This window comes from Fundulus heteroclitus, chromosome 20 (assembly GCF_011125445.2).
Source record: "Fundulus heteroclitus isolate FHET01 chromosome 20, MU-UCD_Fhet_4.1, whole genome shotgun sequence".
NCBI classification, from domain to species: domain Eukaryota; kingdom Metazoa; phylum Chordata; class Actinopteri; order Cyprinodontiformes; family Fundulidae; genus Fundulus; species Fundulus heteroclitus.
The window spans coordinates 742322-765993 of record NC_046380.1 but is presented as its reverse complement, the minus strand read 5'-3'; the positions used below and the strand labels follow the sequence as shown (position 1 = coordinate 765993).

The 23672-nt window shown below is 48.3% G+C and overlaps 3 protein-coding genes across 3 annotated transcripts; 2 read left to right on the top strand and 1 right to left on the bottom strand.

Moving 5' to 3' along the window:
- Nucleotides 1–366: 366 nt before the first annotated feature.
- On the bottom strand, nucleotides 367–8489 carry LOC105917803 (pyruvate dehydrogenase [acetyl-transferring]-phosphatase 1, mitochondrial). Its single transcript, XM_021310704.2, has 6 exons — nucleotides 8350–8489; nucleotides 5094–5318; nucleotides 4619–5029; nucleotides 4098–4198; nucleotides 2775–3337; nucleotides 367–2105 (listed from the first exon to the last, which is right to left on the bottom strand). The coding sequence occupies exons 2-6, from the start codon at nucleotides 5277–5279 to the stop codon at nucleotides 1837–1839; spliced, it is 1530 nt and encodes a 509-aa protein (XP_021166379.2). The 5' UTR covers nucleotides 5280–5318; nucleotides 8350–8489; the 3' UTR covers nucleotides 367–1836.
- Nucleotides 8490–8904: 415 nt separating this feature from the next.
- isy1 (ISY1 splicing factor homolog) lies at nucleotides 8905–12260 on the top strand. Its single transcript, XM_012852713.3, has 11 exons — nucleotides 8905–9000; nucleotides 9850–9872; nucleotides 10067–10118; nucleotides 10206–10271; nucleotides 10791–10833; nucleotides 10960–11072; nucleotides 11158–11275; nucleotides 11344–11466; nucleotides 11564–11667; nucleotides 11817–11906; nucleotides 12015–12260. The coding sequence occupies exons 1-11, from the start codon at nucleotides 8998–9000 to the stop codon at nucleotides 12120–12122; spliced, it is 843 nt and encodes a 280-aa protein (XP_012708167.2). The 5' UTR covers nucleotides 8905–8997; the 3' UTR covers nucleotides 12123–12260.
- A 3689-nt stretch (nucleotides 12261–15949) lies between these two features.
- Nucleotides 15950–23244, top strand: zgc:77375 (uncharacterized protein LOC402927 homolog). The gene is made up of 9 exons (XM_036151740.1): nucleotides 15950–16058; nucleotides 16144–16335; nucleotides 16420–16532; nucleotides 16707–16800; nucleotides 17341–17374; nucleotides 17875–18049; nucleotides 18123–18299; nucleotides 19079–19247; nucleotides 22765–23244. The coding sequence occupies exons 1-9, from the start codon at nucleotides 16008–16010 to the stop codon at nucleotides 22936–22938; spliced, it is 1179 nt and encodes a 392-aa protein (XP_036007633.1). The 5' UTR covers nucleotides 15950–16007; the 3' UTR covers nucleotides 22939–23244.
- Nucleotides 23245–23672: the final 428 nt, after the last annotated feature.

Genomic DNA, 23672 nt, shown 5'->3' with positions numbered 1-23672 from the left:
TCATCATCGGATATGCTCAGAAGTCCGGGAATATATTATTGCATAACGTGTTGTCTGAATGCACTCTATTAGTTATATTATTTGTTCAAACAGGACTGAGAAAAATATTTTCATCCTTAATTATAAGGTGAATTTTGTTATACAAATAATCTTGTACGAAAAATTAGTTTTATTAAAAAGTTAAAACTATCGATTAAGAGTTTAGCGCCCTCTGGTGTACAAATCATGAACAAGAGAAAACCCCGTCATAAAATTACCCATTACATTATTTTTTTTTACGAAAACCGAACAGGGAATAGAACAAAGAACACATAACAAAGCCAAGGCATACTTTTTAAAAATGCATTTATTAAGTACAAAACACAAATACATATGCAAATCAAATAAATGATTAAAAAAAACCTGAAGAATATTCAAAATAAAATACGTTTCTATATTGCTAAACGTGTTTTTAGCTGGGGTTTTTTTATGTACTTGAAGAAATTGTGTATTTATTCCTTTTTCCCTAACCACAACTGGGAAACATTTTTGCTATTAAAAACACAAAAAAAACATATATATATTTCTGTATTTATTGTAAAATATGCAATATTTACGCAAATACAAAGATTTACATAAACCCCTGCCTCGAAAATATACAAAAGAATAAAAAAGTAAGAAAAACAAAATATTGCCTACCGGAAGTTAATTTGTTTGCGCGTGCGCTAATGAGCTGAAGGTACGGATCGGATAGTGACCGCACCTTTCATTGGGTCACCAGGAACTCTGCCTCCATCTGAAAATGTGTTTTGGGTCAGAACCGTTCAGCCAGAGCAGAACTGGGTCAGAGTCTCCATGATCAGAATAAAGCAGTCAGGAAGGAAGGAGGAAGAAGAAGAAGAACTTCCATCTTTGCTGAACAATAAAATGTAAACACAGCAGTTTTCTAGCTGTTTGTCTTCCCAGGCTGGACTTGAAGCAGCTTCTAATTACTGCTGAAACGGTTCTGGATTAATAATTTAATCTAAATCTTTAACGTCTCCAACAGAAAGCTTGGATCAGGTTCACTTCCTGACGTTTCTCCGCCGCTCAAAGCAGAAATACGTCACGTTTACTCTGGTCAGTTTGCCTCGTTCAGAATAATTAATCCTGACCAGAGTTTAGATCAACGATGATCAGATTATAAACCAGCTCTCTGACTCAGATTATAATTTCATTCTGATGGGTGTGTTTCTATGAAAGCTCAGGGATCAGGAGGTGTTGGACGTTTCCAGATGGAGCCCTGCTCCTGGCAGGGGGCGGAGTCTAAAGCGCCTCCTTTTAAAGAGACGGCACCAGATCAGGTCGCTGTCAGACGCTCCTCACAACGCGGTAGAAAGGAGGAATGTTGGTAAATTAATGAGGAACTCAGACCAAAGCGTCGCTGCTCCACTTTCCACAGAACACAACTGCAGCATTTTAATGAGAAAACGAAGAATAACCTTTAATCTGCGTTTGTGTCACACAGCAAGTTGATTTTATGCCACCAGGGGGCGCAAGAGGCCAACCCCCTGCCTTAATGTTCTGGTCCACTTCTCTAAAGATGAACCGGTAGAACTTCTGCGTTACTGAGGCCTTTGGATCGGGTCCATCAACAGAACCTGAGTCCCGGTACGGAACGGACCAGATTATCGTCTCCAGGCCCTGAAACTGGGTTTACCTTCAGGGCCAGAACCTGACCCATTGGGCCGCTGGTACTGATGCCGCTGGGTTCCTGCTGCCCGCTCCACGGTGCTCCACAGGTTTAGATGTTTCCAGCAGAACCCTGCCCCTCCAGGTGTTTAAACCTTTATGGAACCTCAGCAGGTCCAGGTGACCTCAGGGCTCATTCAGGTGGATCACAGTGATGGTGATGTCATCACGGTACCTGCGGGCCAGGTCTGTCGGCAGACTCAGCATCCTGGCCAGGCGGTTGGGCGCCACGGATCCATAGCCGTCATCACCCAGGGCGTGGCGCAGCAGGTGGGTGGCCACGTTCTGGTCCTCCAGGACCGACTGGACACGGCCTCTCCTCTCCAGCAGGAGGCGCTGCAGGCTGCCCAGGGTCGTGTCAGCGCTGGGAACGATGGGCCTCTGGTGCTGGAGACCTGAACCAGAACCAGAACTCATCATCTGATGGAAAAATGAAGCTTTAAACCCAATATCTCTGCTGCCTCTAGTGGCCAAAGGTGTGAAGAGCAGCTTCACCGTGTGAGCTCTGTGTGATCTAGGTCTATCAGTCAGGTTCCTGCCTCCAGGTAACTAACCAGCGGTCAGCTAGTTCAGGGTTTAACCCTGCATGGTTTTCACCTGGGGAGGAGTTCTTAAGAACCAAACAGGTGATCAGAGAGGAACCGTTAGAATCAGGATGAAGGAAAAGCTGCTGCAGCTTCTCCTGCTCAATAATCTATTGCAGACTTCTGTAATAATGAAAAGAACATTTTAAAGCCCTGGACTCCACCTGCGGCCCGAGGAGGAACAGAAACGGTTTATCCAAAGCGGTACAGAGAGCAGAACAACAACACAAATCATGACTTTTCCCTTTCAGCTGAGGAGGCCGCATGTTTAGAAATGTTCTTTATGAGAGAAACAGATTTCACATGCGAGTCGTGGCCCAGAGAAGAATTACACCAAGAGTTCAGAGCTGGACGCTGGAACATGAAGCTGGGCCCCGAGGGGTGAAGGTGACTTCCTGCTTTGGTCCCTCAGCCAGCCCAGAACCAGATTCCCTGTTTTAACGACTCAGGTGATGATCACCTGATCAGAACCAACCTCACCTGCCTGGTGTTCTCCAACCAGCTGGACCACCGTCTGCCGGTGCATCAGCTCCCACAGCCCGTCCGTGGCCAGAACCAGGAACTTGTCCTGGGGTCTGATCCGGTGTCGGGTCACCTCTGGCCGGGCGCTCAGGTAGGGCGGGGTCAGGTAATGAGGCGGCGGCACCGACTCGGTGATGGCCGACAGGATGTCCGGACGCGTGTCGTAGAGCCGACTCAGCATCTCTGGGCTCCACTTGAAGCGGACGTCTCCGAAGGCCCTGAAGGGCAGCAGCAGACCCAGCAGGCGGTCGTGACGGACCGCCGTCCTCCGCTCCGAGGCCGGGTGCTCCGCCAGAACCCTCTGCAGCTCCTCGGGGTTCTGGGCGTTGTGGTCGTTGGTGAGGCTGAGCGCCGACCAGCGGCCGTCCCGCTCCTGGACGCCGAGGACAGCCCGACTGTCCCCCAGGTTGGCCACGTGCAGGACGCCGTTGGAGACGTGGACCACGCAAGCAGTGGAGCCCGACAGCGCCACCCGGAGGGGAGAGGACAGAGACAAGCCTTCCCCAGGGAGGGACACCCGTCTGTGGATGGACAGATGAAGAGCTGCTCATGTGACAGAAAATGGAGCAAAGACCCTCCTAGAACCCAAATGTTGGGTTGCAGAACCCTGGGAGGACCTGACTATCAGACAACGGGTACTCTGCTGTAGGTTCTTAGTTCTAAACCTTTAGGGAACTGTTCTAAGGTTCACTGCAGATGAACCCAGAGAGGAACCGCAGGAACACAGGCTAACGTCAGGCTAACGTCAGGCTAACGTCAGGCTAACGTCAGGCTAACGCCAGGCTAACGTCAGGCTAACGTCAGGCTAACGCCAGGCTAACGTCAGGCTAACGCAAGGCTTACGTCAGGCTAACGTCAGGCTTACGTCAGGCTAACGCCAGGCTAACGCCAGGCTAACGTCAGGCCAACGTCAGGCCAACGTCAGGCTAACCTCAGGCTAACCTCAGGCTAACCTCAGGCTAACGTCAGGCTAACGTCAGGCCAACGTCAGGCCAACGTCAGGCCAACGTCAGGCTAACGTCAGGCTAACGTCAGGCTAACGTCAGGCTAACGCCAGGCTTACGTCAGGCTAACGTCAGGCTAACGTCAGGCCAACCCCAGGCCAACGTCAGGCTAACCCCAGGCCAACGTCAGGCCAACGTCAGGCTAACCTCAGGCTAACCTCAGGCTAACGTCAGGCTAACCTCAGGCTAACCTCAGGCTAACATCAGGGACTGGCTCAGAACCAGAGACCAAGCTCTGGATCCTCTCTGGCCTCTTCGGACCGACACCCATTCTGACCTGGGGGAGGACAGGGACAGGTGGACCTGGGCCTCCACCGACACGTCGTAGTCCAGACGTCGGAACGCGTCCATCAGCGCTGATGTCACTCTGCCGCCATCCTGCAGCCAATCAGAGGGGAAACAGAAATGATGTCATCACACGAAGCCTGAGGAGTCCTGCTGCCGCCAGCAGGGACCCTAAACTAAACCCCACCGACCTGCTTCTGCTCCATGAAGCCTAACCAAACTACGCTTTTCCTTCCTGTGAGCTGGACATGGAGGAGCAACTGGAGTGGCTGAGGTGAAACATGGAACCTCCATCTAATCTTCCTCACCAGGTCCACACTGTCTTTGAACAAGCTGTGTCTGTAGCAGCAGGTAAACAAGGCCGTGACAACAAGCCTGACTCACCTGTGCTCGGTCAGCCTCACCTGTTCTGAATAGTTTGTCACCTTCCTGGCCGGCAGCCGTTCTTGCTGTGAACCAAAGCTCTAAAAAGCACAACAGAAGCTCTTTGGTGCTGATCTGCTCCCAGCTCACCTCCTCCTCCTCCTCCTGCTCCTCCAGCCTCTCCTGCCAGTAGTTCCTGAGGCTGTGGAAGGAGATGGCGCCGCCGTCGGGGGAGCCGTGATCCTGGGGGTGTTTGTGCCACTCCAGCAGCGGTGGTACCGCTCGGTCCTCCTCCACGGCCCGGTCCAGTTCCTGCAGCATCCTGCGGGGCAGCATGGCCACCGTCACGTAGTAGAAGAGCCTCTGGCTGACGGCCTGAGCGCACGACGCACCCCCGTGACCGTCAAACACGCCGAACAGAACGCCGCCCCGGCCCGGCAGGCAGGTGGCGCTGCTCCGGCGGTCCTCGCTGGGATGGTTGGATGGGAGCGTGTTGCTATGGAAACCCAGGACGCCATGGGAGGCGGAGCCTCTGGGGAGGGCGTGGCTGTGCTCGTTGAACTGGCAAGAGATGACAGACATGAAGGAATCTGCAGGAAGATCTCTGAATGTTCTCCGTTCTCACCTTCAGGATCCTGTTGACCTGAGCAGAACTCAGCTGGGCCGCCTCCTGCCCGGCCTGGTACCTCCTGCTCCCGCTGCATGCTGGGTAATGCAGAACTCCAGAGGGTTCAGATGGGGAGGATATACAGCGAGATTGCAAGATCTCCAACCAGCACCGTCTGGTCAGGGTTCCGGTTCTTCCCAGCATAATCGCTCACAGAACCAGCAGCTCCAGAACTGGAAGAAACTAGAGAAGAAGTGGGAGGAACATCAGCTGATGGAGAAAAGGAGCATAATTCAGTCTGGGAGCCTCAGACCAGTTTCTGTCTTCCTGCAGTCAGACGTTAGCATCTTAACGTTAGAACCTCACTAATGCTGCTGGAATCAGTCTGGACCTGTTGTTGTTCTAACAGAACATGCCGTCCTGATGGAGGAACCTCCTATCACCATGATTATTAACCCTTATTAATGCCTTCACTGACTCTGGGTCAGCCCAGAAAGGACATGTGATACGATTCTTGTGATTCTCCACAAGCCACTATTTTTATTATCAGTGAGAATGCTGTATAGCATTCTCACTTATTAAGTTCCTTCAGGTCTTGATTATTATTCCGTACGTTTTTCGGCATCTAACTACTCCTGCATACTTCAACTGATTTAAACAATTTTCGTATCAAAATGTTCAGCTCGTTCACGACATTACTGCTATGCCTTTTGGTAATTATAACTTTTATAATATTTAAAATATTTAACTTTTTGTGAGTTTTTTGCTCTCATTAAAATTGAATGGAGAATCCTTCAAATTCTTCAAATATTTCAGCTTTTTGACAGCTTACTGCTTCAGCCTACTTTCAGCTAGAAACGCCATTCAACTTTTAAAATGTTCAAATAACCGTCAGCTATCTTCAGCTACTTCAGCTTTTTCATATCTTCTACCATTTTCATACAGTACCTCCTTAAAATATTTTTTCATTTTCATAAAATTCAGAAAAATTAATGCGTTGCTATGGTTGCTAGGGAGTTCATTTAGAGTGGCCACTGTAGATTTTCCAATACATTTTACTTCTTCCAACAATTTCTTCTCACTCACTCAATTTTCACTCTATGCACATAAATTATACATCAAAACGTAGAAATTTTTGTCTGGATTCAGAAAATGTAACCATCATTGGTGTGGGATTTATAGATTTTTCGCAAATCACCCCAGAGCACCACGAAACCTAAAAGTTGTCCATTGATTTTCTATGGAGGTGTGGTGAAAAATCACACCTGACATTCCCAAGCAACACATGTTTTCGCATCGTCGCTACTCCTAAACCGTTTGATGTACAGGCATGACACTTTCACACATTCATGTTCAGACCCTTCTGGCACTCACAAAAAGGGAATTTTGTCGATAACTGTTACAGTTTTGCCGCAGGAACAATTTGTTCGGGAGTAGCGTTTTGGAAAAATGCTGAAAAAGGTTCAGACTTCCATCCCCCCAAATGAGGCACTTTTCTACATCGTCGCTACTCCTAAACCATTTGATGTACAAACATAAAAATAAGCATAGTTATCCTCCAAAGCCTGCTGATACTCATGGTGAAAGAATTATTTTGGTATCTCTTATACTTTTTCAGCTAGAGCGATTTGTTCGGGACCCTTTTTAGAGAATTTTGGCATTTTCGTCAATATTCCCCTTTATTTGATGATTTTTTGCACCTGCATTAAAATATTTCAAGAAAAAAAACGATAGTTTGTCTTGTTCCCTCTATCCGTTCCGAAATAAACGCAAAAAAAATTACGTCTCTAACTCTTACGGTTGACGAAAAATCCAGAGTTGTTCGAGGCAAAGTGATGCCATTGTATTCCAATGGGAGCTCTTCTGAGCCAAAGTCTGTGCCTGCAGTAGACGGACACCTGCAGCTGTGAGTGAGTTTCCATGACAACAGAACTCTGCTGGCCAGAGGTTACTACAGGTCAGGGAGAGGCTCCCTTTGCTTATAATGGCACTTTTTGACGCCCACTGCAGGGGCTGTGATGAACGTCGGAATCTGAAATTCGATCAGTCATTTCCTCCTAATATTTTTAAATTTTCCAGTAATTATCAGGCATGTGTCATTTTTCTGTCACTTTTTGGATTTCACATAGTTACTACTACTACTTCTGCTACTACTACCACTGATACAAGTACTGATACTACTACTACTACTACTACTACAGATTCCTTCAGATTCTTCAAATTTTTCAAATTCCTTCAAATTCTTTAAAAACTGGTACTACTACTACTAATGCTACTACCACTACTGATACTACTACTGCTACTACTTCTACTGATACAACTACTACTACTACTACTACTACTGATACTAATGCTACTACCACTACTGATACTACTACTGCTACTACTTCTACTGATACAACTACTACTTCTTCTGCTACTACTACTACTACTACAACTACTACTGTTTAACTGGTTTTGCTCTTTCAAAACATTCTTCTCTTCCTTCAGCTTTTGTCCTTTCATGTTCAAATTGTTTTTTCTTGGATCTCAATACTTTTCAGCTAGTTTTTCACTTCTGCAGGGATCTTCTGCATCTTATGCTCAAAAGATCTTCTGCCTGTTTTCCTCAATCATTCTGCAGGAAAGCATTCTCACTGCTGTTTTGCAGGAACAGCTTTTTCTAGTTGTTGTTGTTATTATTATTATTAGGGGGGGGGGGGGACCATCCTATTTATGAACAAGTCCTTCCAGCCACTTCATAGCTGAAGACAACACTGCTTTCATTTCATTACATGTCCTTCATAGACCGCAACTGAAAACCCAGGAGTCGTTTTATTCAGATAAAGTCCTCCTCCCCTGTGGACCCGCTGAGGGTCCCCCCTGCTGGAGGAGCTGAGCTAGGACCCTGGTCTCCACCAGGAGTACAGCGTAAACTAAGCTCTGTGGAGCTCAGACTTCCCAGGATGGTTTTATTCACCAACGTTCCCAGCATCTCCAGGTAGGACCAGGTAGGTAAGCAGTACAGGTAAGTCTGACAGGACTTGGACCAGACTGGAGTTTCATCATCCAAACAGATTCCCTGACAGTTATCCTCAGAGTTTGTTATTAATCTAATAAAACCAGTGGGTTCTGTTCTGCCTGCTGAGCCCAGGTGTAGACAGAGTGACAGAACCGCTCCAGAACTTCCTGCTAGCTGTGTCATAAGAACCAGGCTCAGTTCTGCTCTGACCGGGTAGCAGCACAGGGTGCAGGCTGCAGTCTCCCCTGCTGAGGGAGCTGCATCTTCACTCACCTGTTGGCTCACCTGGACCAGTTCGCTCAGTCTGGATCTGAAGCTCTTCCTCAAACAGAAACCTTCCTGCTGGGTCCCAGAGTCAGAGTTTAAATGAGAACAGGTACTTCCTGCTTCGTTAGACGCACAGGTGACCTTTGGCAGCCTTTATCTCAGTAATCGGTCAGCCATAAACCACCTGAAGGTTCACTGACAGCTGACGTCACAGCCCTGACGAAACACACCTGGGGGAACCTGGAGGCTTCAATCTACCCCGCGTTGATGAAGAAACTAGATCCAGAGGCTTTACGGTCAAACGTTTCTCATTTATTGATTAATAAAGGAGACTGACAGGGTGGTCCAACAGAACTGATCCACGTTCAGGTCTAATCAGGCCGAGGTTCTAATGGTTCCCGCCACTGGTTCCGTCCTCAGGTTTCCCACCTGGTGAACAGGTGTGTGGAGCTAACTGCATGGTAGTTCTCTGCAGCAACGCGTCTGAATGGAGCCAACCAAACTCTTTCCATGTTAACCGACGTGCAGTGACGCCTCTGTCCGCCAGGCGGCGGTGTGAGCCGAGAGCAGACCGGAAGCGGAAGTAACCGCAGCGTCTCCTGGTGCTGCAGCGTGTTGTTTCCGCTCCAGCGTCGTTGGATCAGAGCTGCAGACATGGTGAGACTTTCAGGCGGTTCTGACCCGCTGCGGGCTGATGTTCTGGTTCCGGGCGGTTCCGACCCGGTTCTGTTCACCGCGGTGGTTCCAGGTGGATATCCTCCCTGCGGCTCCTGCCTCCTGGTGGAGCCGCCGCAGGGAGGCTGATCTGGGGCTGCTCGCTCCTCCTACACACGGTGGTTCTGGTCCGCTTCTGGACCGTCCATAAAGTTCCGACCCAAACATTAAGATCAGTAACTTTATGTCTATTTGACCAGTGGCAGAAACCTGCAGACAAACCGTTTAATAGAAAGATGTTAAACGTTAAAGCATTTTCTATTTTTCTTATGAATTTATCAAGATTCGTCGTATTTGTTCAACAGCTTTCAGGTCATTAATGAAATCATCCTGCTAGGCTGGACAGATGAGGCACGCTCCTCTTCATCCCGTTTTAATGGATTTTATAATAGTTTTTATATAAATAAATGATCTTAATTAGAAGTTAAACCAACACAGACTAATCAGCAGCATTTCATTCTTAAAGCTTTTAGATTAAAACATTTTTTCAGCATGAAACTGAACACAGTCCCGGAGCGAGAATATCCCACCGCGGTTCTGCAGACATGGTGAGACTTTCAGATGGTTCTGACCCGCTGCCGGCTCGTATTCTGGTTCTGGACGGACGTGATCCGGTTCTGCCTGGGAAAACGGGCCGCAGTGACGTCATCAGACATCTGAACGTCAGGTGGTGGAGCTGCTGTGGAACCACGAACTTTGGCCTCAGTCCGGGTTAATTCTGAACGGGTCCACGGACCGATCCGCTGGTCGGAACCAGCATGAAGTTAATTGGTGTTCTGCTTCTGTCTGCAGGCGAGAAACGCTGAGAAGGCCATGTGAGTATTTATCCACATTCAGCCACTGCTCACCTGTCCAGGTGGTTCTGCTCACCTGTCCAGGTGTCTGTCAGAGCAGCTGATTGGTACAGTGGTCCAGAACCCAGCAGAACATCTGACCCACCTGCCATGGACATCCTGAGTTTCTGCTGTTCTGTGACGACTACCTGGGTCACCTTCTCTTTGTCTTTCAGGACGGCGCTGGCCCGCTTCAGGCAGGCTCAGCTGGAGGAGGGGAAAGTCAAGGTCCGGTTCTGCTTGGTTCTGTAAACTGTTTGTGACGCGTCTGTCTGGCTGTGAACCTGTCTGTGTTTTTGACCCGTCTGTCTGCAGGAGAGGAGACCTTTCCTGGCCTCCGAGTGCAGCGAGCTTCCCAAAGCTGAGAAATGGAGACGGCAGGTACCAACAGAACCCTATAGTACCCTGTAGAACCCTGTAGTAGCCCATAGAACCCCGTAGAACCCTATAGTACCTTGTAGAACCCTATAGTGCCCCGTAGAACCCTGTAGTACCCTGTATAACCCTATAGTACCTCATAGAACCCTATAGTGCCCCGTAGAACCCTATAGTGCCCCGTAGAACCCTATAGTAGCCTGTAGAACCCTATAGTAGCTCATAGAACCCTATAGTACCCCGTAGAACCCTATAGTGCCCCGTAGAACCCTATAGTAGCCCGTAGAACCCTACAGTGCCCCGTAGAACCCTATAGTACCTCATAGAACCCTGTTGTACATCGTAGAACCCTACAGTGCCCCGTATAACCTTATAGTACCTCGTAGAACCCTGTAGTACCTCGTAGAACCCTATAGTAGCCCGTAGAACCTTGTCTTCTGTAGTTCCGTGTCATACTGTGATGTATCCTGAAGATCCATAAAGTTCTCAGCAGAACCATCAGCACCAACAGGGTTTCTGTTTCAGATCATCAGTGAGATCTCAAAGAAGGTCGCTCAGATCCAGAACGGTGAGTCTGGCTTACTTTTCCTGACCCGTCTCTCTCTCTCTCTCTCTCTCTCTCGTTAACCCGTCTCTCTCTCTCGTTAACCCGTCTCCCTCTCCCCCCCCCCCCCCCCCCCCCCCCCCCCTCCAGCCGGTCTGGGCGAGTTCCGGATCCGGGATCTGAACGATGAGATCAACAAGCTGCTCAGGGAGAAAGGTCACTGGGAGTACCGCATCAGGGAGCTGGGAGGACCCGACTACGTGGTAATCAGCCAGGCGCCATGGCAGCCAATCAAAACATGGACGGCCGGTCACGTGACCTGAGCGGCTGACGGTGTGTTTGTTGCAGCGCTTCGGTCCGAGGATGCTGGACCACGAGGGGAAGGAGGTGCCGGGGAACCGCGGCTACAAGTACTTTGGAGCGGCGAGGGACCTGCCTGGAGTCAGAGAGCTCTTCGAGAAGGACCGTACGTACCTGCGCTGTCTCCGTGGTAACTGCCCTACGATTGGCTCTGACCGCTCATGTGACCCCCAGCCACCCCGGCACCGAGGAAGACGAGGGGCGAGCTGATGAAGGACGTGGACGCGGAGTACTACGGCTACAGGGACGAAGACGACGGCGTGCTGCTTCCTCTGGAGGCGCAGTACGAGAAGGAAGGTGAGCGCACAGCCGGCCCCCAGGGGGCGACGGCGAGGTTCCAGCCGTGTGTTCTGTCATCCATGTGGCGTGTTCCGCCTACATGTAACGCGTGCAGCCGTGTTGGAGGCGGTGCAGAAGTGGAAGACGGAGAAGGAGACTCGCCTGCAGCAGCAGGAGGAGGAAGAGGAGGAGAGCATCTACACCGTCCACAACGACGAGGTAAGCTCCGCCTTCCTGCTCACGCCCAGCCAATCAGCTGCTGGACAGCCGTCAGCTGACCTCCGCCACCCACAACCAGCTCTTCCTGCTCTGACAGGAGGCTCCTGGTTCTGGAAGATAAGGCGTGTTTGTTTTCTGTCACTGAGCAGGCTGAGGATGAGGAGAGACGGGAGGAGATGGAGGGAGAGGAGGGAGGAGTCAGCTTCATCGCTCACGTTCCCGTTCCGTCTCAGAAAGAGGTGAGAGGTTCTCCTCCTGTTCCACACCATGCGTTCACAGCTTCTGTTTTAGGAAGAACCCAAACAATGGTTCTGGTTCTGCTCTGACCCGACCCGTCTGTGTCTCAGGTGGAAGAGGCGCTGGTCCGCAGGAAGAAGATGGAGCTGCTGCAGCGCTACGCCAGCGAGACGCTTCAGGCTCAGAGCCAGGAGGCCAGAACTCTGCTGGGCATCTGATGGGCCCGGTTCTGATCCAGCCCGGTTCTGATGGGCCCGGTTCTGATGGGCCCGGTTCTGATGGGCCTAGTTCTGACCCCTTTGTAAATATCAGTTGTTGCTTTTCTACGTTGTTCTCATTAAATCTTTGACCAATCAGCTCTTTGTCTCGCTGGGTTTGATGCTGGTGATCAGAACCAGCTGAGGGGGGGGGGGGGGGTACTGAATCAGGAACATCTGCTACTGCAGAGGACGCTCCAACCTCACCTGGTTCCTTGGATGATTCCTCACCTGGTTCCTCACCTGGTTCCTCACCTGGTTCCTCACCTGGTTCCTCACCTGGTCCCCAGGTACCCACTCAGGTTCTTCCCCAGATGAGTCGTGGAGAGAAGCAATTATCTCAGTAAAGATGCAGCAAACTGTTCAGATCACAGAGTGTCTTAAACTACAGAGATTATAGGTTTAGATCAAAGGGATTTATTAAACGTAGATAATATCTGATTAACATTATTTATCACGCAGCATCCATCCATGAGGAAACATCAGAAGCATTAATAATTGGAATGGATGCAGAAAAGCATTCAAGTCCATAAGGTGGGAATTCTCGTTCAGAGTAATGAAGAGGTTTAATTTTTTAGATTAAAACTCTCCAGACTTTAGACGCATCCTGTGGTGAGGATCTAAAATGATCAAACCAGCCGATGGATTAAATAAAATAATCAGATCAAAGGAGGAGAAGAGAAAATGTTTGCAGACGACGTCCTCGTTTACTAATTAACACTTTTAGATAATCTGGTTTGCTGTCTGGACACAAAGTTCATGTTCAGAAGTTATGACATTTAACTTTAATCCAAACATTATTATTATCAGCTGAAGTAGCATATAAAATCTATGAAGAGCCAAAACATTTGGAAAAAAGTTCAAACTATAATCAGATTCTAAATAAAGACCCACCTGGATAGATGGACTTAATATTTGAGTTTGGCATCAACAGTTTAGTGATTAAGTGATTAACATTTTGACCGGCTGCTGTATTTATTCCAGAATCTACCAGTAGACGTGACAGAGAAAGAGTTTAAGCAATAATAAATAATATCTAGATACATAAGGCAAGCCCAGAATAAAATACGTTAGTTACCAAAAAGCAAAGGTTTGATTCTTTCTTCCCTAAAATGTTATAAATTTATTCTGTCAGATGGAAAGATTGACAGAGGATCCTCTAATATTAGCTGTTATAGGGGATGAAAGATTAGGTGTCCATCTGAAATTACATAATCCAATGTTTGGGAGTATGTGGTCAAATCTGGAATAAAATTATAAGGAAATTTTTAATTTCACAGGTCGTTGTAGATTGTTGAGGTGGATCGTGTATATTACAGACTTTCCACCTAGTGAATTAGATTATTGTGGGAAAATGGACCCAAGATGGAATGGGAGGGTCTAAATAAATAAGAAGTGAGTTTTTAAGACCTGAAGGAGACACAAGCTGATGAATCAGGATCTTAACCTACAATTAAAACCTTATTAAGACACTAGAACAGAGAACCTAGAATGAACCGGCCAATTATCATAAAGATTATATCTGGTAAAGATCCTCAGTCATCCAGAAAAGGTTAAAAAATAAAACCAGTTGTTTTATGTAAGGTTATAACTGGAGCCGATAAGTCAACGATGGAACTAAAAGATTTTCAGATTCTTAGATTCTGGAGGACCTGAAAGCAAACAGCAGTGTGTGTGTGTGTGTGTGTGTGTGTGTGTGTGTGTGTGTGTGTGGGGGGGGGTGTCTGTGTGTGTGTGTGTGTGTGTGTGTGTGGGGGGGGGGGGGGGGTATTAATGAATATCAGTGGAAACCTCAAAGTACAGCTGGAAGAACCCAATCAGATGCTCAGATCCTCTCCTTATATTCTGTCGTTGCTACATTGGATCTAAAAAGAAAGATTAACTGATTTAAAATGATGCATCCTGGGAAAATTAACCCATTAAATTCAGGAGGGACGCAGCTGCTGCTAATAAAGCAACATCCAGAGGGTGGCGCTGTTCTCCTGGACTGGAGCCTGGCTGAAAGTCTGCAGCTACAGACCGGACTGGAGCGTGTGGTTCTGCTCACTGTGGAGGTTCTGTTCCACAGAGAGCAGAACCCAGAACCAGTGAAAAGCTCTAAGTGTTGGTACACCTGATGCTAAACTACAGATTTATTTCCATTTAAAGCTGCTATGTTCGGTTTGTATGGCATAAATATTCTTTATAAATAATCCTGTCGGTGGTTTATGTAAACGGGTCCAGAACCGTCAGCCTGGACCCGTCCATCCGACCCGTGGAGGTAGAACCCGGCGCCTCAGTGAAACACGGCGGCGGCGCCATCATGCTGTGGGAAGCTGGTGAGAGCCGAACCGCCTGGTTCTGGTCCGGAAACCAGCCGACCCCCAGCCTGGAGCCTGGAGCAGAACCGCGGTGCCGGACCGCCTGGTTCTGGTCCGGAAACAAGCCGACCCCCAGCCTGGAGCAGAACCGCGGTGCCGGACCGCCTGGTTCTGGTCCGAAAACAAGCCGACCCCCAGCCTGGAGCCTGGGGCAGAACCGCGGTGCCAAGAGCGACCCAAACGGACTCCAGCCACAGCTGGTGCTGTCCATCTGGTGCCGACCCAGAACCAGAGGAGCACCTGGCCCAGTTCTGGTTCCCCACATTAACACAGAGAGCGCGCTGTGAGAGGTACTGGAGTCTTCAGGTGATCCGGGTCAGCTCAGAACCTCCCAGACATCAGAACTTTCAGCCCAATTCAGAGATGAAATTCTGATTCATGCACAAACGTCGGGTCATCAGAACTTTTCTCCAAACAGAAAACCCGTTTGGACCCAAATCTCCTTTGTTAAAGAATTATTATTCATGGCGGAACCGCAGGAACCTCCATGTTTAGCTTCAGTCCAGTTCTACAGAACTTTGTGCTGACTTAACTGAACTCTCTGACCCAATCAGAGCTCAGGAACGGCACCACTTCAGGTGAAGTATGGATCAGAACAGACCTTCAGTGTTGGTACTACCGGACCTTTGGTAGAACCTCAGACAGCAGAACCGGTCTGAGTTCTATCCGAGACCCGGACGCTGAGAAGAACCTGTGGACGGAACCAGAACCCAGATGGTCACATCTTTAGGGGTCTCGTTAGTTAAAACGTTTAAATTGGTTCTGAAACTGTTGTCCCTGGTTCTGTTGGACCTTGAGAGCCAGTGGAGGCGTGACTGCTGATTGGCTGATTAGAGGCGTCCCTCTGCAGCACGTGATTGGCTGATTAACGGCAGCACGCTGCACGCGTCATCATGTGATGAGCGACCAGTCAGCTGCCTTCAATCTGCAGCTCAGCCTCAGGTTCTGGTTCTGGTTTTCAGCCAGAACAAAATTCCCTTCATCTTTGTGTTTCTATCACAGCTAGAACAGAACCCTGAGTACTGTTCCATAGAGGTCAGAACCAGAACCCTGAGAGTTCTGTCCTATAGCGATCAGAACCCTGAGTACTGTGAGAGGATAGAACCATATCTGTAGTGTCGTCTGCAGGTTCGGTACCAGCCTGCGGGTTCTAAATGTTCTGATTTATATAAACTGCAAAACAAACCAGAATAAAAAGTTCTGCAAGGGTTTCTGATGCTGATCAGGAGAACCCGAGAGGAACCGCAGCAGGAACGTTCTCCTCATGTTTGATCCTGGTTCCGTTCAGCTGATCCATTGGGTCGTTCAAAGGCTCCGGTCCGGTTCTGCGGTGATCAGGTCAGCTTCCCTTCAGAACGGGTCAGAATGTGTTGGCTGTCATTGGTGGAGGTTCGGTTCTCCCCACACCGTCTAGCCCCGCCCCCAGTGACGTCACAGACCGTGGTTTAAAAGCGCAGCAGCAGCAGCTGGGGGGGCAGACAGCGTCATGTGGAGCCGGGGTCTCGTGCGGCGGGCCGTCCGCCACGCCTCCACACAGGTGAGTGAGTCCTGGCGCTCAGCCAATCAGCTCAGCCGCCGACATCACCTGTCTCTCACCTGTCTCTCACCTGTCCGCCCATCAGGCAGGCGTCCTCTTTGACGTTGATGGCGTCCTCCTCCGCGGCGGCTCGGTGCTCCCGGCGGCCCAGCGGGCTCTCGGGAAACTTGTGGACCGGAACAACAGATTCCGCTTTCCCGTCGTCTTCGTCACCAACGCAGGAAGCTGCATGAGACAGCACAAGGCCCAGCAGCTGTCTCACCTGCTGGGGCTGCAGGTAGAGGGGGCGGGGTTCCCGCGAGATGCTGCTGCCGCTGCCGCCGTGTGATTGGATCAGAACCGGCATGTTCTTTCTGTGCAGATAACACCTGAGCAGGTGGTTCTGTCCCACAGTCCTCTGCACACCATGAAGACTTTCCACAGTAAATGTGTGCTGGTCTCAGGTCAGGGACCGGTCGCCCAGATCGCCCACACGTATCCTTCACCTGTCAGGTGACCCGTTACCTCAACGTCCGGCCACCTCTCTGTCATTTGTGCTTAGAAATACTCAGACTGTTTAAAATTAATAAGTTGTGCTTTAGCCCAGACTAATTTATGGACCAGGACCAATAAGTCGCATGTTTGGACTCCTGACCCGGTGTGTCTCAGTTTGGGTTTCCAGAAGGTAGTAACCGTGGAGCAGCTCTCAGAGCAGCACCCCCTGCTGGACATGGTCGACCACAGCAGGAGACCCACAAGAACGGTGAGTCCCGACCAACCAGGGCGGTTCTGCAGAACCTGAAACCGATGCACGGTGAAACAATATTTTAGGTATTTTATTAAAGGTGCAGTCTGTGAAATATGCTGCCACCTGGTGGCTGAATGCAGACAGCAGCTGCTCTCAGATAAGCAGCAGTAACACATGTTCTGATATCAGAGCCATTCTGATAAATCAATGCTAAAACTGCAGGCTCATCATATTTCCATAAAGCCTCGCTGACGACACCAAACATGACATTTTAATAAAGGTTGGTTAACGGTAGGAAAATCCCTCTTCACCACCGGACCACTCGTCTTCTTCATGTGTTTAATGGGGTCGTATGGAGAATCTGCCCCTAACTTCACAATCTGGATCTTATTCAAACAGATTTTGCATTGTTTGAAGTAAACGTGTAGTTTTTTGTTTTTTTTTTTGTTTGTTTTTTTTCAGTTAAACAAGCTGAAGAGCAGTTTTAGCTGATGAGTTACTGTTGCATACTAACTGTTTCTGATCCGTCTGGCTGATTGGTTCTGTTTGTTTCAGGCCCGTTCTTCACAGATCCCCCCCCAGATACAAGGTAACGCAACCAGCACACAACAACGGATCAGAGTAGAAGGTTTTCCCTTTCAGTTCATCGGTTTGAGCCGCCTTAGAAACCCAACAGCACCTTCAGGACGAGTTGAACACGGACTCAATCAGAAACTGTCTGCAGCCGGCGCTGGGCCTCAGCGGTGACCATGTGACGCCTAACGAGGTTAACCGTCAGCAGGTCTGCAGGATGACCCGTCTAAACGGATTAGTTGTCTGGGTGAAAGTGAGGGGACAAATTCTTCGACCATTTGATAAGAATGTTTCTGAACTAAATGAACTCGGTAGGCAGGATGTAACTGGCGCTGCAGTTCCACCTCTGAGCCACCAGGGGCGCTAGAAGCTGGAAGGGTCAGTGGCACCGAGTCTTCAGGGTGGATTAATGACGGCTCACGTCTTCACAGCTCAGGAAGAGCCTGTTTTTTTTGTCACTGTGCAACAGAAGTGTTTATTTAAAGTATGAAACTGTGTTCACATGTGTTGCCATAGCGATCATCCTGTTTGGGGAGCCAATCAGATGGGAGACCAACTTGCAGCTGCTGATAGATGTGCTCCTGACCAATGGGCGACCCGGTTGTGCGTATGACACTCAGCTGTCGGCTCAGGTACCGGTTCTGGCCTGCAACATGGACCTGCTGTGGATGGCTGACGCCCCGTCACCACGGTAACTACCGCCACTTCCTGTGGGCGGGGCGGGACAGCGTGTAGCCTTTTATCACCCTGATGTGTTGCTTCAGGTTTGGTCATGGGATGTTCCTGCTTTGCCTGGAGTCTGTCTACAAGACGCTGACGGGTCAGAACCTGGAGTACGAGGCGGTGCTGGGAAAACCCAGTCTGCTCACGTACCAGTATGGCGAGCAGCTGCTGCGTCAGCAGAACCAGAACCACAGGCTGTCCACCATCTACGCCGTTGGGTAACCGTAATGTCTGCAGCGCTCCCTGTGACCCGACCCGTCTAACCAAACCAAAGGCCATCTTTGGAATATGGAACACCACCTGTAACCCTTTCTGTGAGCTTGTTTCAGGCCCGTTTGTCTCCATCCGTAACCCCTAACAAAACCAGAACCTCTGTGCTGTCAGAACCTTTTCTGCTGCCTCAGTCTGTGACGCTGTCCGTACCTCTGTCTGAAACTCTCTGCCACTAAACTGATCCTCCTGGTCCATCAGCACCTCCAGGTAACCCTGTGGCCTCCGTCTGAAACATCTGCTGCCATTACAGAACCTGGGGGGGGGGCAGGTGGAACCTGTGGGGTAGCGGGGGGGGACCTGTGGGAGGGGGGGGGCAGGTGGAACCTGTGGGTTAGCGGGACCCCCGGTGGAACCTGTGGTGGGGGGGCAGGTGGAACCTGTGGGATAGCGGGGGGTAAGGGGGAACCTGTGGGGTAGCGGGACCCCCGGTGGAACCTGTGTGGTAGCGGGGGGGGGGGGCAGGTGGAACCTGTGGGGGTAGCGGGGGTAAGGGGGGAACCTGTGGGGTAGCGGGACCCCCGGTGGAACCTGTGTGGTAGCGGGGGGGGGGGCAGGTGGAACCTGTGGGGTAGCGGGGGGGGCAGGTGGAACCTGTTGGGTAGCGGGACCCCCGGTGGAACCTGTAGCTTTAGGGATCCAGTAACTCGACTGGACGCCATTAACGTTCCATAACTATTCTCTCTAGATCACTTTTACAAAGACAGACTTTGTTCTTGTTGTCTAGAGACAACCTGATGACGGACGTCTACGGCGCCAACCTTTATAACCGCCACCTGGCCAAGCATCACACTGACATGATGAGCGGCGCCAAACTGGCTGCCCAGGGAACCGGTACTCAGACGATGATGCCGGAGGAAGAACCGCCGCTTGCTGCGCGGTGCCTCTCCATCCTGGTACGTAGAGACCGTTTTAGAGCTAAATGTGTGTATTACAAAATATGGATATTAGTAAAGTAGTAAACATAAAATCAGATTCATTGTTATCTTGCCTTGTATTTAATCATATATCTGTTATACCACGATATAATTTAGATGAGAGACCTGATGAGATAAAGCCAAATGTTGCAGGATGTGGTTCTGCAGGACTGGAGCTGCAGACCTCTGGATCACTGCAACAATTTTTATTCTGGTGGAGAAAAAAATTAAATAAAAAAAAAAAAATCAGTCGGGCAACTTAAGCTCCTCCAGAGTCCTGACCAACACTGCTTCTGATTGGCAAAATTATCAGACAGCATGGGATTAATTTCCACTGTTATGCTGATGACACTCAGCTATATTTATCCATAAATCCTGATGAATCCAATCAGTTACTTCGACTGCAGTCATGTCTTGATGACATCAAAAGCTGGATGACTTTAAATTTCCTGCATTTAAATTCTGACAAGACAGAAGTTGTAATCTTTGGACCAGAGTCCTCAAAAAATAAACTTCTTAATCAATCCCTTAATCTGGATGGCATTAACTTGGCCTCTGGTAATAAAGTTAAAAATCTTGGTGTTATTTTTGACCAAGACATGTCATTTAAATCCCATATTAAACAGGTTTCCAGAGTTTCCTTTTTTCACCTCTGGAATATCGCCAAAATTAGAAACATTCTGTCCAGGAGTGATGCTGAAAAACTAGTCCATGCATTTGTTACTTCAAGGCTGGACTATTGTAATTCTTTACTATCAGTAAGTCCACAAAATGCAGTTCAAAGCCTTCAGCTGATCCAAAATGCTGCAGCAAGAGTTCTGATGAAAATCAACAAGAGGGATCATATTTCTCCTGTTTTAGCTTCCCTTCATTGGCTTCCTGTTAAATCAAGAATAGAATTTAAAATTCTCCTTCTAACGTATAAAGCCCTTAATAATCAAGCTCCATCATATATCAGAGCTCTGATTACCCCGTATGTTCCTAACAGAGCACTTCGCTCTCAGACTGCAGGTCTGCTGGTGGTTCCTAGAGTCTCTAAAAGTAGAATGGGAGGCAGATCCTTTAGCTATCAGGCTCCTCTCCTGTGGAACCAACTCCCAGTTTTGGTCCGTGAGGCAGACACCCCGTCTACTTTTAAGACTAATCTTAAAACTTTCCTTTGTGACAAAGCTTCTAGTCAGAGTGGCTCATGTTACCCTGAGCTACCTCTATAGTTATGCTGCTATAGGCTTAGGCTGCTGGAGGACATCAGGGTCTATTTCTCTCTCTCTGCTGAGTGAGGGTTGTAGAAACAAAAGGACGGTGTAAATGACTCATGATTGGATCAGAACCAGTGCAACCATCAGCATAATGGAAACTGAGTCTGTTTTGAGCAGCAGAGATGATAAAGTCTAGCAGCAGCTGTTACTTCTGTTATATGGTGACAGCAGCTGAAGGACCTGTGGAAGCTCTGCTTGGAGCATCTGGGATGCAGCACTCTGTCCTGCAGGGGAGGGGGGGGGGGTTCCTTCTGTCTCCCACCACCTGCACTGGATCCAGGGGGTTCCCAGGACAGAACTGGTCCTCCTAATGGGCTGATCCACCCTTTTTATAAACGGTGCTAAACAAATAAACCTGCATTATTGCAGAGGTCCATTCAGTACCATGGTGTCTCTGATCCATCTCTCTTTAACAAACGTATAATACAGAGGTCACGGATTAGCGGACCACGGTCCGGATCCGGACCCAGCTGCTGGCTAATCCGGACCCAACCTGATTTAAAACATTTATATATTACTGCATGTCCAATGACAGTGTCTAACTCAGGGGTTAAAGTTCTCCGTCGCTGCGACGGATTTCCGTCATTTGGAAATTGAGCGCAAAAAGCCCCGTCTAGACTTTTTTTTTCAAGGTTTTACACTGAAGCTGCTCTCAACCAGAGGCGGGACATTAGCCAATCAGAAAGAGAGTAGGGCGGGTCTTTGCAAAGCGGACATTGCCAGTGTGAGGTTTATCGGTGTTTAATCATTATAACCTTTGGAAGAGCATTTTAAACTGGCCACAGATGCTATGAATGAAAGTAGCGGTGGTCAAAGGTTTTCTTTGGATCTATGAACAAGCAGGTCAGAAAGTTCAGCAGCTGACAACTTCCCTCGGTAAGCGTCAATCTGCTCCGGCATTTAATTAATGAATTATTTCCACCTGTTGCCATGTCGTCTGTCAGCGTTTATTCCCTCGCTGATAAACGCGGCGACCAACCAGGGATCTCCCCGTGATTCACTATTATGTTTCATTTAAAACACAAAGAAGAGCACCTGATGAGCAGCTGCGCTCCAGGACACTAAATAAAATGAAAAGGATTTTGATGCTTACAGATTGTTAAGAAAACTACATTAAAAGGATAAAGCAAATAAACTGCAGCTACAACATGGACTGGAGAACGGGTTCTAACTGGGTGAGGCCAGAGAAAGGAAATTCTCAGAGAGTTTTTTATGAAGTTAAAGTGGAGCGCGGACACAGGGTTCATCCTGGACAGGTCTCCAGTCACTGGGCTAAAATATAAACATTTTATTAAACTTCAAAAAAGTTAAATCATGCCTTTTTATAAACTGTAATCATTAATTGGTGAACAATAACGGGCAAAGCAGAGACTGAATTATTGTCATGTGCAATCTGTGTCAAATTAAAATGTATTATGTCATGATAACGTTGATGACGTGTCCTGCATTTCCAAGGCTGTGTTTGGCCTTGTATGATCATAGGATTAATTTATATTGAATGTGACAGGGAGCCAGTGGAGTTAATGTACAGGTGTGAAGTAGATGATGTAATGATGAAGCTGCTGTCCTCTGAACCAGCTGCAGTTTATGGAGGGTTTCTGGAGGACAGGGAGGAAAGGGAGCTGGGATTGTAAAGTGGACTGTGGACCAGTTTGTCAACAGTGTGAAGGAAGAACTTGATGCTGCAGAGATGAAAGTTAACCAGATGATGATTTGGACGTGGAAAGTGATGGAGAGGCTGTCCAGGATGACGCAAAGGCTTCAAAGCTGAAAGGTGGCAGAGATACAGGAATTTTCAATGGATATTTTAAAAGTACCAGATTTGGTTGACTTTGCACAACAAGCAACTAATGCAGCATGATGTCCACGGCTCCGGGAAAATATGGTCTGCACGTGATGCAAATTAGCCAATGAGCTGTGTCAGTCAGGTTTGCTGCTGCTGGCTACTTTTTAGAAAAAAAAAGCTAAATCAAAAAGCACTTTGGATTTTAAAATAGAAAAACGTTCTATTTTTATGTTATTTTTTGTTTAAATAGTCAATGTATAAGGTGGATGCGTAAACATTTTATTTCAGTGTTAAATACTATGTGAAGTAACGGATTGTAATTAAAAATGTGTCCGGACCTTTACTGGTTGTTGATTTTTGTTATTCGGACCCCGCTGATTTTTAATTAGTGACCCCTGGTATAATATGAAAACTGGAGGTTGTTGTGAAACAATCCTCTACCTGTCCCTAGGTGTGCACAGGTGTGTATAACCCTCGGTCTCCACTGCCTGGTGACCAGAACCTCTCAGAGATGTTCCATGGCCACAAAGACATGGAACTGGACCTGCTGGAACCAAGCCACGTGGTGGAGGACGTGGAGGCCGCCGTAGACCTGATGCTACAGCAGGAGCGTTCCACCCCCTGACACACCTGATGGATACCTGATACACCTGAGTCCCGACATGTGACCTGCAGCTACGATGTGGTTTAGACCAGACACCTGGTTCACACCTGGTTCTCACCTGGTTCTCACCTGGCCTGTTGTTTCATGCCTTTTTATCAGTAAAGATCTGCAGGTGGAACTCCACCCAACCTAAAGCCGTTTGAAGCTGACGGGTGAAGTTGAGCTTGAAAACGTTGCTGCAGTTAAATGTGAGTCCAGCATGAAGACGAGTGGCTTCATGCTGGACTAATGTGGACGTCAGAAATAAAAATCTAATGTTAAAGTTTTTCTCAGCCTCGTTGTTTTCATGCTGAATCCAAGCAGGTACCTGGGACTTTACCTGGAAAGGTGTGTCTGAGGCAGGAGAGCCTCTCAGAACAAGTCAGAGCTCTGCTGCCTCAGCAGTTATTTAGATCGTTACGATTATTTTAATAAAGCTAACAGTAGAACTCTGAAAGCGGGACGTATTTCCAGCAGATTCATTTGTTAAAATTAATTGAATTCACATTAAATATTTAATAGGAAGGACTAATGGCTCACATGATCAGTGGAGAAAAATTATAAAATTGATTTATCTTTAACAAAATTTGAAGTTTCTTCATAAGTGAAATGAAGGCCAGAAAAGATGCAGTAAAACCAAAAAGGTTCATAACAGAAGGAACACGTTTAGAGAATCAATTACAATCAAATGTTGACAAACCTCTAAGATAAACGTG